The sequence below is a fragment of the Chlorocebus sabaeus genome, chromosome 7, assembly GCF_047675955.1.
Source record: "Chlorocebus sabaeus isolate Y175 chromosome 7, mChlSab1.0.hap1, whole genome shotgun sequence".
Taxonomy (NCBI): domain Eukaryota; kingdom Metazoa; phylum Chordata; class Mammalia; order Primates; family Cercopithecidae; genus Chlorocebus; species Chlorocebus sabaeus.
This window is the reverse complement of record NC_132910.1, coordinates 27,363,012-27,376,587: the sequence shown is the minus strand read 5'-3', so window position 1 is coordinate 27,376,587 and position 13,576 is coordinate 27,363,012. Positions and strand designations below refer to the sequence as shown.

The 13,576-nt window shown below is 38.3% G+C and overlaps 2 protein-coding genes across 3 annotated transcripts; both read left to right on the top strand.

Moving 5' to 3' along the window:
• Positions 1–663: 663 nt before the first annotated feature.
• Positions 664–1,092, top strand: LOC119620910 (large ribosomal subunit protein eL36-like). Its single transcript, XM_037988921.2, has one exon. It carries the CDS (start codon positions 664–666, stop codon positions 970–972), a length of 309 nt encoding a protein of 102 aa, XP_037844849.1. The 3' UTR covers positions 973–1,092.
• A 547-nt stretch (positions 1,093–1,639) lies between these two features.
• Positions 1,640–3,436, top strand: CXCL11 (C-X-C motif chemokine ligand 11). Of its 2 annotated transcripts, none has more exons than XM_007998939.3 (4): positions 1,640–1,798; positions 2,383–2,509; positions 2,608–2,680; positions 2,911–3,436. In XM_007998939.3, the coding sequence occupies exons 1-4, from the start codon at positions 1,738–1,740 to the stop codon at positions 2,932–2,934; spliced, it is 285 nt and encodes a 94-aa protein (XP_007997130.1). In that variant the 5' UTR covers positions 1,640–1,737; the 3' UTR covers positions 2,935–3,436. The 2 variants fall into 2 exon arrangements, with proteins under 2 accessions (XP_007997130.1, XP_037844844.1); XM_037988916.2 differs by having other exon boundaries at positions 2,915–3,080.
• The last annotated feature ends 10,140 nt before the right edge of the window (positions 3,437–13,576 follow it).

Genomic DNA, 13,576 nt, shown 5'->3' with positions numbered 1-13,576 from the left:
AATGAAATAATTAGAAAAATTCAAGTAAAAATCTTTTTAAAGAATTTTAAGAATATCAAAATGTAAAACAGTGTATTCCTTTCAAATTACTTAAGGAAGGCCAAGCACCGTGGCTCATCCCAGTAATCCTAGCACTTTGGGAGACCAAGGCAGGAGGACTGCTTGAGGCCAGGAGTTCAGGGCTGCAGTGAGCTGTGATTGTGCCACTCGACTCCAGAATGGTGACAGAGTACCCATCTCATTAAAAAAAAAAAATTGCTTCAAAAAGTTAAATAAAACATATTTAAAGTTAGAAAGAAATCAAAGAAAACATAAAGAATCAGCAAGGAAGCATTTTAAAAATTACAGATTACCAGTTAAACAGTAAATGTATTTTATTAAGCTTACCCATTAGAAAGCTCCTTGGATATGATTTTCTTAAATGTCTACAAGTGACGCACTTAAAACAAAGATTTAGGAAGCTTAACAGGAAAAAATAAAGACAAAAAAAGATAGGAATTACATCAAAGTAGAATCTCAGAGGTAAAACTATCACATGAGCAAAGAGGATCACTTTTTTTTATGATCCCTAACACAACTCATACAACTTCACGTACTAAGTAACAGTGCTAAGATATTTATAAAGTAGTTTTCCGCCATGGCCACCATTGGAGGGCAGAAGCCATGACTTTGTACTACCCTATAGTGGGCCTCAATAAGGGCCACAAGGTGACCAAGAACGTGAGCAAGCCCAGGCACAACCACCGTGGGCGCCTGACCAAACACACTAAGTTTGTGTGGGACATGATCCCAGAGGTGTGTGGCTTCACCCCTAACGAGTGGCGTGGCATGGAGTTACTGAAGGTCTCCAAGGTCAAACGGGCCCTCAAATTCATCAAGAAAAGGGTAGGGACAAACATCTGCCCCAAGAGAAGGCAGGAGGAGCTGAGCAACGTCCTGACCGCCATGAGGAAAGCAGCTGCGAAGGACTGAGCCCCCTGCCATCTGCCTGTAATAAAAGCTTCGCAGAATAAAATAATTATAAAATAAAATAATAAAATTAAATTAAATTTAAAAATAAAATAAAGCAAAACAAAATAAATAAAATATATAAAGTAAAAATTGTTGAAAATGCAAAACAATATGGACATAAATACAGAAGCACAGGGAAACTTCTTTAGGCACTCATTTCAGGCAAAAATATGAAAAGGTCATCTGGTGTCAAATAACATAGGCCTTATCTATCATAAGAGTTTGAACTGGAAAGAAACAGTTAGATGATAAAGAAAAAGCTTCTCAGAATATTCTTTTGTATAGTTATGTGAAGGATGAAGGGTGGGTGAAAGGACCAAAAACAGAAACACAGTCTTCCTGAATGAATGACAATCAGAATTCCGCTGCCCACCACAATTAAACAGATTTCTAGGAAAAGCTACCTTAAAAAGGCTGGTTACCATCTGGGTTTACACAGTGCTTTCACATTCTTATCACTTTCAACACTACTACAAATAGGAAGGGACAGTAGCATTTAGAAGAGAACAAAACAGAAACTCTTGGAAGCAAGAAAGGTGCATGACTCAAAGAGGGAAATTCCTGTGCCATAAAAGGATTGCGGGTGTACAAAATGCTGTATATATACCAATTGTCAATTTCCTTTCATGTTCAGCATTTCTACTCCTTCCAAGAAGAGTAGCAAAGCTGAAGTAGCAGCAGCAGCAGCAGCAGTGGCAGCAACCACAGCAGCAGCAAAAAACAAACATGAGTGTGAAGGGCATGGCTATAGCCTTAGCTATGATATTGTGTGCTACGGTTGTTCAAGGTAAGCAGGACTTTTTATTTCTCAACCTATAAGTTCCTTTTCTATTGTTTCAAATGTATTTTCTTCCACTTTTATCCTAAAAGACATGATAAAGTTGTATTTAATCTCACAGATTAGAAGTTATACAGCTCTAGCACAGAAATGATGGATGTGTTTAAGGTACTAGAGATGATTATTGAAACTAGAAATTATGAACTTCATGGAATTTTTGATTTGGCTAGAATATCTGGCAAGAGCCTTTAGCAACAGTTTTAAGTGTCTATTAAGAAGATTTTATATAGCGATCATGTTAACAAGCTTTCTGGGAAAATACTTGAGGATAAAATCAAGGGGGCAAAACAAGCTTCACCTCCAATAAACTTCCTTCATGCTTCCCGTTTTTTAGTGATTCGCTTACAAATTTAAAGAGAATTAATCAACATCTTACTTAACTCTTTTCCCAATAATAGTTGTGTTAAGTGCTATTTGACAAATTACTATCTTCACCCTTAATGAAAATTCTGCTCACGTTCGCCACCAGTTATAAACCACAGCCATCTGTTGCAATCAGATGCATTACTAACTAATGCTGTGATCTATTCTAGGTTTCCCTATGTTCAAAAGAGGACGCTGTCTTTGCATAGGCCCTGGAGTAAAAGCAGTGAAAGTGGCAGATATTGAGAAAGCCTCCATAATTTACCCAAGTAACAACTGTGACAAAATAGAAGTGATGTAAGTAATGAACTTGCTGAAGATGACAATGGTGCAGGCTTTTTTGTTTATGTATTTGCATCTAAACTTTAAGACTCTTTTGTATGTTCTTTTAACAGTATTACCCTGAAAGAAAATAAAGGACAACGATGCCTAAATCCCAAATCGAAGCAAGCAAGACTTATAATCAAAGTAAGTTACCAGATTACTCCCATGTTATAATCTGTTTTATCCAAGACAGATCTTTTGAAAAAGAAAATAATATGGACAACTACAGAAAGATTCTGCTATGATCCTATGTGAAATATTCTGTTAAGGGGTCCTTGGTTGTAACAGTTTCCCTTTCTTACTATATGTTTTTAGATGTCCTGGGGGAAATAAGAACAGTCCAAGTAAATAAAACTCTTGTTTTCTTATTCCAGAAAGTTGAAAGAAAGAATTTTTAAAAATATCAAAACATATGAAGTCCTGGAAAAGAGGATTTGAAAAACTTAGAACAAGTTAAACTGTGACTACTGAAATGACAAGAATTCTGCAGTAGGAAACTGAGACTTTTCTATAGGTTTGTGACTTTCAACTTTTGTACAGTTATGTGAAGGATGAAAGGTGGGTGAAAGGACCAAAAATAGAAACACAGTCTTCCTGAATGAATGACAATCAGAATTCCGCTGCCCAACGTAGTCCAACAATTAAATGGATTTCTAGGAAAAGCTACCTTAAGAAAGGCTCCTTACCACTGGAGTTTACAAAGTGCTTTCACACTGTTACTTGTTGTATTATACATTCATGCATTTCTAGGCTAGAGAACCTTCTAGATTTGATGCTTATAACTATTCTGTTGTAACTATGAGAACATTTCTGTCTCTAGAAGTCATCTCTCTGTATTGATCTTTATGCTACGTTACTATCTGTGGTTACAGTGGAAACATTGACATTACTGGAGTCAAGCCCTTATGAGTCAAAAGCATCTATGTGTAGTAAAACATTCCTCAAATGTTTTTTCATGCAAATACACATTTCTTTCTCCAAATATCATGTAGCACATCAGTATATAGGGAAACATTCTTATGCATCATTTGGTTTGTTTTATAACCAATTCATGAAATGTAATTCATAAAATGTACTATGAAAAAATTATACGCTGTGGGATACTGGCAAAAGTGCACATATTTCATAACCAAATTAGTAGCACTGGTCTTCATTTGATGTTTTTCAACTGTTTTTCATTGAGATGTTTTAAAGCAATTAGGATATGTGTGTTTACTGTACTTTGTGTTTTTATCCATTTGTATAAATGATAGCAATATCTTGGACACATTTGAAATATAAAACGTTTTTGTCTACCAAAGAAAAATGTTGAAAAATAAGCAAATGTATATCTGGCAATCACCTTCAGTTTTCGTAATTCTGTCTCTTAGAAAAATACGTAATCTAATAAATTTCTTTGTTGATGCCTATATACTATAAAATTTGGGTATACTCAAGACTAGTTTAAAGAATCAAAGTCATTTTTTTCTCTAATAAACTACCACAACCTTTCTTTTTTGTTAAAAAAAAAAAAACAACTACATACTTTCCAGGACATTTGAGATGCCTTTAAAAATTTTGCCTTATATTTCAGAAACATACACCTATCCATCATCATGCAGAACTGCTTAGAAATATATTTTAATGGGTAGGTGGGAAAGACAGTTGTTTGTTTTGTCAGTGGGGGGAGGTCTTGATAGTCCAAACCCCCGCTTCTTACTTAGAGAAAATCCCTTATGTGAGTGTTGGAGGGAGGCCAAAAGAGAGAATCCAAAGAGAGGAGATCCTCTCCTATAGCCACAACAAGGACTCAGCCATGCTGTTTCTACCCTAGACTTTGAACTCCAACTGGCATCACAAAGATACTACGAGTAAGAAAATTATTTAAAGCCTGGGAGCAGCAGCAACAACAATGAAAGTCTTACAGTAGTGGCTTCCCAATGTGTGTTCCTGTAGCATGACTCTGGCTAGTCCTTCCTATCAGCTAGCTCCTTTAGGTCTTTGTCCATTTTCCAATACTTACTCTCCATTGTCCTGTGGATTCTTCAATCTCCAACTAAATTATTTTTCTCCTTAAGATAGCCAGAGTTGGTTTCTCTGCATGTAACCAAAAGCCTTGACTGACAGCAGTACTCTCTATATAGGCACCCGTACATTTGAAAAATAAAAATATTTATTTTAGGATTATAATCAGGTATATATATTGTATTATTATACAGGTCATAGATACAAAACAGATTTATAATAAATTGTTATATAAATCTATATAAATTTCTATATAGAGATGGGACTTCCATATAAATTCCCTGGATAGTTTTAAGACCTGAATCTGGCTGGGTGGGGTGGCTCATGCCTGTAATCCCAGCACTTTGGGAGGCCGAGGCGGGCAGATCACCTGAGATCAGGAGTTCAAGACCAGGCTGGCTAACATGGTGAAATCCCGTTTCTACTAAAAATACAAAAAATTAGCCAGGTGTAGAGGCACGCACCTGTAATCCCAGCTACTAGGGAGGCTGAGGCAGGAGAATCGCTTGAACCTGGGAGGCAGAGGTTGCAGTGAGCCAAGATCATGCCATTGCACTCCAGCTTGGGCAACAAGAGCGAAACTCCACCTCAGAAAAATAAAAAAAAAACAGACTTGACTTTAATCTTTAATCTTTGACTACTACACTGATTTTTTTTTTAAGTCTCTTTAAAAATAAAAATTCACATAGTTGGCTGAGCATGGTGGCCCACACCTATAATCTGAGCACTTTGGGAGACCGACATAGGTGAATGGCTTAAGCCCAGGAGTTCAAGACCAGCTTGGGCAACATGGCAAAAATTCATCTCCATAAATAATATGAAAATTAGCTGGGTATGGTGGCACACGCCTGTAGTCTCAGCTACTTGGGAAGCTGAGGTGGACGGATCACTTGAGTCCGGGAGGTTGAGGCTGCAGTCAGCTGTGATCACACCACTGCACTCCAGCCTGGGCAAAAGCCTGCCTCAAAAAAAAATTCACAGAGTTAAGGCTGCACGATAAATTGGTATTTGTAAGAAGTATATTAAATATTATAGGCCAGTACATTATTATTGAGAAGAAAACATACACCTAAAGTTCTTCATAGCAAAATAAATATATGAAATATGAATAATTAACATATTTGAGCCAAGATCCTCCCCACCTTGGTACCTTTGCACATACTATTCTCTCTGTCCATTTCTTCATTAAGCTAACGCCTACTAATTACTTAGGTCTCAGCTTAAATGACATTTTCTCCAAGAAGTCTTTGAAACCACCCCTTCAGTTTCAATTAGATCAGGTGTCCTATTTATTTCCATAATACTCTCTATTTTTCTATCATACTACTTACTGCCATTGTAATTAATGAATTATTTCTGTGCCTATTATCTGCTGTCTCATAAGTGTAAAAGAAAGCCATTGTAGTCCAGGCCAACAGTACAGTTTCTGGTACATATCAGACCCTATTGAATGGCAATATGAACTAAGGGAAAAGGAATTTACAGCAGAGGAATGACATAAGGGAATGTACAGTAGTAGGAAGTATAAAGTGATTTTTAGGAATCATAATTAGATTTGTTTGGTTGGAAGGATGAAAGACATGAAAATATAGATAAACAACCTTGAATTTCACTCTGCACAAAATGGGGATTCAACAAATGTCTGTGAAGAACAGAGTGACCCTATCAAAGTCATTGGAAAATATTCTAGGAATTGCATGAATGGTTGATTGAAAGTGAGAAAGACTGGAGAAGGAAAATCAGTTGGGATTTGCTGCAATAGCTGCAATAGCTCAGGTCTGTATTTCCAAAACTTCAAGGCATTCTCGTATCATCTTTACATTTTTTTTTTAACATTTCTCTGTTTGATCTTCATTATATTTTTAGAAACTCTATATACCATTTTATTTTACATATATTAACATCAAAAGTAAACTTTCACTACTATACATGTGAAATGGTAATACATGCTATGGAAATAAAATGTAATGATAAAACAAAATACAATGAAAAAAATAATATTCCCCCGATTTAATTAATCAGAGGGATTGAAGTTAAGAAAAGAATAATTCACTGATACTAAATGTTATTATCAATGTAAATGGTAGTGTCCCACGTTTTGGAAAATACTGGTGTGAAAAGTATGGGGCTGGCTCTGCAATAAATTAAACAGAATTATAGTAATTATATATCACTATATAATCCATCAATTCCATTCCTAGGTATATACTCAAAAGAACTGAAACAGCTCTTTAAACAAAAACTGGTACACAAATGTTCGTAGCAGCATTACTCACAACAGCCAGAAAGCAGAAACAACCCAAATATCCATTAACAAGTGAATGGATAAAACGTGGTATACACACACAATAGATATTCAGCCATAAAAAGGAACGAAATACTGATACATGCTACAACATGGATGAACCTTGAAAATATGCTAAGTAAAAAAAGCCAGACACAAGGGACCACATATTGTATGATTCCATTTTATAGGAAATATCTAGAGTAGGTAAAAACCGTAAAAACAGAAAGCAAATTAGTTGACTGGGGCTTGGAGGAGGTGTTAATGAGAAGTAACTACTTAATGAGTATGGGGTTTCTGGGTGATGAAAATGTTCAGGAACTAAATTATGGTGATGGCTTCACAGCACTGTGAAAGTACTTAATTCCACTGAATCATACTCTTTTAAATGGTTAAAATGGTAAATTTTATGTTATTTGTATTTTACTATCATAAAAAGAAGAAGGGCTAAACTAAGGTGATATTGGTAAGAGTAGAAATATAATGACAAGCACACTCTACAGAAAGAATCAAGACAGTGATAGATTGGACGTGAAAGTTGAAGCTGAGGCCGGGCACGGTGGCTTACGCCTGTAATCCCAGCACTTTGGGAAGCCGAGGCGGGTGGATCACGAAGTCAGGAGTTCGAGACCAGACTGGCAAACATGGTGAAACCCCGTCTCTACTAACGATACAAAAAAATCAGCTGGGTGTCGTGGTGCATGCCTGTAATCCCAGCTACTCAGGAGGCTGAAGCAGGAGAATCGCTTGAACACGGGAGGCGGAGGTTGCAGTAAGCCGAGATTGCATGATTGCACTCCAGCCTGGGCTACATAAAGTGAGACTCCATATCAAAAAAAGAAAGTTGAAGCTGAGAAAAAGAAACAAAGAACATGTTAAGGATTTGAATCTAATTTTAAAGCAAGAGAAGAAACAAGGGAAAAAGACTGAACTTTTGATGTCTGAAAGAATAGTTCTGTCACTAACAGAAATAGGGATATGAGGGGGAAGATGTAGTTTTGCAGAAAAAACTGCAGATTCAATTTTAAATATATGGAACTTAAGAAGCCAAACACCCACAGTGACTTAAAATTTCAGGACTGTTTCCTCTAATTAGCCAAGAAGAGCTTTCAAACAAATGGAGTAGTTTTGGATAATACTATTAGAAAAGGAAAGATTATACTTAATTATTTTGGGCTACTGAGTACGGGACCTAATATACTCACATGGAATTAATATACCTCTTTGTATCTGTTTCTGAAAAGATTTTCATAGCCAACAATTATAAATCTTTATGATAGGGTCAGCACATTCTGTGGATTATAAGTAGTACACACACAAAAAAACTGGGGTTTTTTTTTGGGGAGAAGGGGTGAATGAGGCAATATTAGTTGCTTCTTCTTGCCTTGTCTGGAAATTTTATTTATCAGACACTGGTAATGAAATTGAGCAAGTCTGAGATTAACACATAACACTGAAACAATAGTTTCACTTAAGTACCTAAGAAGAATATGTCCTAAAACTCCTGGCACCCTAAGTACAGATGTATTCATAGTTCCTTGGTGCTGCTCAATAAACTGCTTCTAAATTGGAAATGCCCTAGTGTGAGTTATAGAATCTATACAATAAATCCTGACTTACCATTCGTCTTCAAATTGTTCACAAAGACAAACTGTCAGTAAGAGGTTGAAGAAAACTAAATGATAATGAGAGGTGACAACATGCTAGCAGCCCTGGCTCTCGGCGCCTCTTCGGCCTCAGCGTCCACTCTGGAGATGCTTGAGGAGCCCTTCAGCCCACCGCAGGCACTGTGGGAGCCCCTCTCTGGGCTAGCCAAGGCGGGAGCCAGCTCCCTCTGCTTGCAGGGAGGTGTGGAGGGAGAGGCGTGGGCGGGAACCGGGGCAGTGCAGGGTGCTCTCGGGCCAGCACCAGTTCCAGGTGGTCATGGGCTCGGCAGGCCCTGCACTCGGAGCACTGGCGGGCTGCAACGGCCCCAGGCAGTGAGGAGCTTAGCACCCCAGCTAGCAGTTGCAGATGTGCACCAGGTTCCCCAGCAGTGCAGGCCCGCTGGCACTGCGCTCAAATTCTCGTTGGGCCTCAGCTGCCTCCCCGTGGGGGCAGGGTTTGGGACCTGCAGCTCGCCAAGCCCGAGCCTCCCCCACCCAACACCGTGGGCTCCTGTGTAGCCTGAGCCTCCCTGAGGAGCACTGCCCCTGCGCCATGGCACCTGGTCCCGTTGACTGCCCCAGGGCTGAGGGGTGCAGGTATGTGGTGCAGGACTGGCAGGCAGCTCCACCTGCAGCCCCAGTGTGGGATCCACTAGGTGAAGCCAGCTGGGCTCCTGAGTCTGGTGGGGACTTGGAGAACCTTTATGCCTAGCTAAGGGATTGTAAATACACCAATCAGCACCCTGTGTCTAGCTCAAGGTTTGTAAATGCACCAATCAGTGCTCTGTGTCTAGCTAATCTAGTAGGAACTTGGAGAACTTTTATGTCTAGCTAGAGGATTGTAAATACACCAATCAGCACTCTGTGTCTAGTTCAGGGATTGTAAACGCACCAATCAGCACCCTGTCAAAACGGTCCAATCAGCTCTCTATAAAACGGACCAATCAGCTCTCTGTAAAATAGACCAATCAGCTCTCTGTAAAACTGACCAATCAGCAGGATGTGTGTGGGGCCAGATAAGGGAATAAAAGCAGGCTGCCCCAGCCAGCCAGCAGCAATCCACTTTCCTGCTGTGAAAGGTTTGTTCTTTCACTCTTTACAGTAAAGCTTGCTGCTGCTCCCTCTTGGGGTCTGTGCCACTTTTATGAGCTGTGACACTCACCGTGAAAGTCTGAAGCCTCACTCCTGAAGCCAGCAAGCCCATGAACCCACTAGAAAGAATGAACAACTCCAGACACGCCACCTTTAAGAGCTGTAACATTCACCACGAAGGTCTGAAGCTTCACTACTGAAGTCAGCGAGACCATGAACTCACCAGAAGAAAGAAACTGTGGACACATCTGAACATCTGAAGGAAAAAACTCCAGACACACCATCTTTAAGAACTGTAACACTCACCGCAAGGGTCCGCGGCTTCATTCTTAGTCAGTGAGACCAAGAACCCACCAATTCCAAACACGATAATCTAAAATATGGAATAACATGCACTACTGAACTACATCGTATCTCAAGATTCCTCTCCTGAAAAGACAACCAATGATGAATCAATTAAAATTAAAACTACACATTTTCTAAAGATTTTGATTAAAAACAGAACAAAATATCACAAAATTCTAATTTATTTTGTTGAAATATCTTATTTATGGGAAGGAGAAAGAAATGCACCATACTTTCCCCAAACACATTTACTTTATTATAATGTCCTCCAATTTTGTCTCTTCCTCCAAATGATGAAATCTGCCATATTTGTAAAAGTCCCCTCAAGTGCATGAGTTCAGAAACACTGCATAGCCTAAAATGTATCCAAACAGAAGCTATTCTGAGCCCCTCCCTCCTCCAACGCCATGATGATTGTTAGGGTCTACCACCCACTTTGCCAGCACTCATTTTGCCCTCTGCTTAGGCTGACTATGAAGGATGAGACGCATGGGTAATCGAAAAGTATATAACCAGTATTACCAAACACCGTGAGCTCAGGGAATCTTTTGAGAGCTCAGAGTGAAAACTATGAAGGGGAAACTTTGCCCTCCTCTCCCATACTTTCCAAGGCACATTCTGCACCAGCTGAGGGGATTCCCAGTCCACAGAAATCACTGATGTCCTCCTGCTCACTTTTTAGAAAATTTCTTCTAAGCACAACAGTTTCCGGGAAAGCATTTTTTCCTTGGTCTATGCTCATTAGTCTGTCAGGGCAGACTGTTCCTTTTCTTATGGTTGTCTTTTTTGGCGTGATGCCATAATCAGAGGCTTAAAGATAAATCAATAGCAACTGAAACAGAAACTAAAGCGGGATACTTCCTTGACTTTCATTTTCTTTCAAAACTATACTCAGATCAGTGAATTCTAGGAAAGTTAATATACCATAAACCTTGCAAAAATTGAGAGAAATATATAAAAAGAGTTATCATTTAGATTTTTATTTAAATGACACATGCAGTCTTGGTTTTGGGTGAAATAAGTAATAGTGGTCTTGCTACTGTCTCTAAAAGTTTGGTTTTTTTTCTAAATGATTTTTCCATGCTGATCACATTTGTCAGGTTTCTACCCTGAGCAGACCCCTCATTTAAAACAAGAAGAGAAGGGTCCTTTGTTTGACTCTGCTCACCATGCACTGTTCTGATACTAATTCAATTTCATAGGTAATCTGATCCTGGGAAAGGGGTGACTTGGATACCAAAACCAATCATTCTACTCACTGAAAAAGTTCTCATTGTAAATGGATACACAGTCTTTTAATTTTCATCTTAGTTTCTTTTAGATTTTGTTAGCAGAGTTAACTCTCTGGGAATATGCTTACCGTGGATGACTAGGAAAAATGAGAATTTCTGGACTAGAAAAACTAAGGACCAGATTTTACAGAATCCTAACAAGGCATTATCACTCCTATGAGACCACCAATCTTCCTGACTGGTTAGTTGGCTTCCCCCTTTGCCATTTTTTAATGACATTTATCTGTAATTGCACAAGCTTTCCTCTCCTGGCCACTTATTTAAGTAAGATTCACACTTTATGGCTCATCTGAGGTCTTTTTTTCTGAAGGATCTTCTGAAAACTTCTGACCTTAATGAGTACGTATAGTCTCCTATGAACCTCCATGTTATTTATTTTCTATACCACTCATTTGGTACTGATCATAAAGTTTTTTTTCTTTTCTTTTCTTTTCTTTTTTTTTTGAAATGGAGTTTCACTCTTGTTGCCCAGCCTAGAGTGCAATGGTGTGATCTCGGCTCACTACAACCTCTGCCTCCAGGGTTCAAGCGATTCTCCTGCCTCAGCCTCCCACGTAGCTGGGATTACAGGCACCCACCACCACGCCCGGCTAATTTTTTGTATTTTTAGTAGAGACAGGGTTTCACCATGTTGGCCAGGCTGTTGTTGAACTCCTGACCTCAGGTGATCCGCCTCGGCCTCCCGAAGTGCTGGGATTACAGGCGTGAGCCACCATGCCTGGCCCATAAAGTTTCTCTTATTGATATTTATTGTTTCATAGTTTTTGGTCTTCCCAATTAGAATGTAAACCCGTCAAGGATAAATATTGGATCTTATCCCTTCTAGTATTCCCTGAGATTAGCTTAGTTCCCTACACAAAGTGCACAGAAAATAATGAGAACAAGTCTACTTCTCCTTCTTCTAACACTGTCCATGGCCATATACATAAGATGCACTGAGGAGATTTGCATTCCTGCATTCATTCATTCAATCCTTAATTACAGATAAAAAGCAGTGAATAATTAAGAAGCTTTTAGGGGCACCACTCTATATTTACCAGAGTTCTTGGAATGAAGAGTCTGTCCTATAGCTAGCTGAGAATATCTGTATTGATTTTACCTAACTAAATCTAAACTAACTTCTGGGGAAATTATAGTCTTCTTAAATTAAACTTGGTTCTTAAAGCTAAGGAAAACAATAATACTCATGTCCAAATTCAGAAATCTGATGAACCAATGGAAATACTTCTTGAAATACAATCCTTGTGTGCTGTTACTTAAAGTCTGTAAAGATTCATTCATCTACCCTTCTATCCAATATTTACCAAATGCCTCTCATATGCATTTCAGTTCCCTGTTCTCCTGGGGCATACATTTTAGTGTGGAGAAACAGACATTACACTAAAAAAAAAATGAACTGAATATCAAATAGTATGAAATGCCATGTAGAGAATTAAAGTCACGTCTGCTTCAGATTGTGTGACAAAAGAAGGTACAAGCCAGCTAAAATCTAAATGTCCAGAAGGAACACTCTATGTGACAAACAGGAGGAAAAGCATTCCAGATGGAGAAAACTGCCAGTGTATGGGCCACTGACCGGATTGTAGTGGTTGAGAAGGAATGATATGAGGTTGGACAAACAGGTAGCACCCAGATCATAGAGGACTTAGTAAAGCAGCTTAATTAGAAATTTGGATTTTATTCTAAGTGGAAGTTGTTTGAGGTCTTAAGCAGCAGAGTGACATGATCACTTAGGTTTTTAAAATAAAAAAAGTAAGCGATCATGTTCCACTGCTACATATGTACCCCACAAAATGAAAGCATATGCCCAGAAAAAAAATTACACAAAAATCTTCGTGGCAGATTTATATATAATAACTAAAATCTGAACACAGTCAAGGTGTCCATCAACAAGAAACAAACTGATATGTTTGTGCAATGGATTACTATTCATCAATAAAGAGAAACAAATTACTAATTCATGAAACTACATTGATGAATCTAAGAAACATACTGAGCAAAAGATGTCTTGCACAAAAGAGTATATACTTAAGTGGTTCTATTTATATGAAGTTCTAGAACAGGTAAAAATAATCTATGGTGAAAAAAATAGAAGAGTGGCTGGGTCAGGATAGAAATTATAAGGATAAAATGAGTCAACATGGTCAATATTCATAAAGCAGTTCAAACAATGTCTGGCACACAGTTAATGTAATACAATGTTTAGTAAAAATCAAATATTTTATCCCTAATAACAGATTTTTAGTCCATTTATCAAGTATCTCCTTTTTACATTGTCTTCTATATAGAGACATCTTAGCTGACAACTCAGATACTAACTAAAATAAAACCATCACCATCTCTTGTTTTGACTGGTTAATCTTCAACTTTTCCGGGC

What these genes read in the sequence shown, in the direction of transcription:
- LOC119620910 (XM_037988921.2), top strand. Translation starts at nt 664, where the DNA reads ATGACTTTGTACTACCCTATAGTGGGCCTCAATAAGGGCCACAAGGTG.
- CXCL11 (XM_037988916.2), top strand. Translation starts at nt 1,738, where the DNA reads ATGAGTGTGAAGGGCATGGCTATAGCCTTAGCTATGATATTGTGTGCT. An exon ending in GTGTGCTACGGTTGTTCAAG is followed by an intron (nt 1,799 to 2,382) that starts GTAAGCAGGACT and finishes GATCTATTCTAG; the next exon opens with GTTTCCCTATGTTCAAAAGA. An exon ending in AAGCAAGACTTATAATCAAA is followed by an intron (nt 2,681 to 2,914) that starts GTAAGTTACCAG and finishes TATTCCAGAAAG; the next exon opens with TTGAAAGAAAGAATTTTTAA.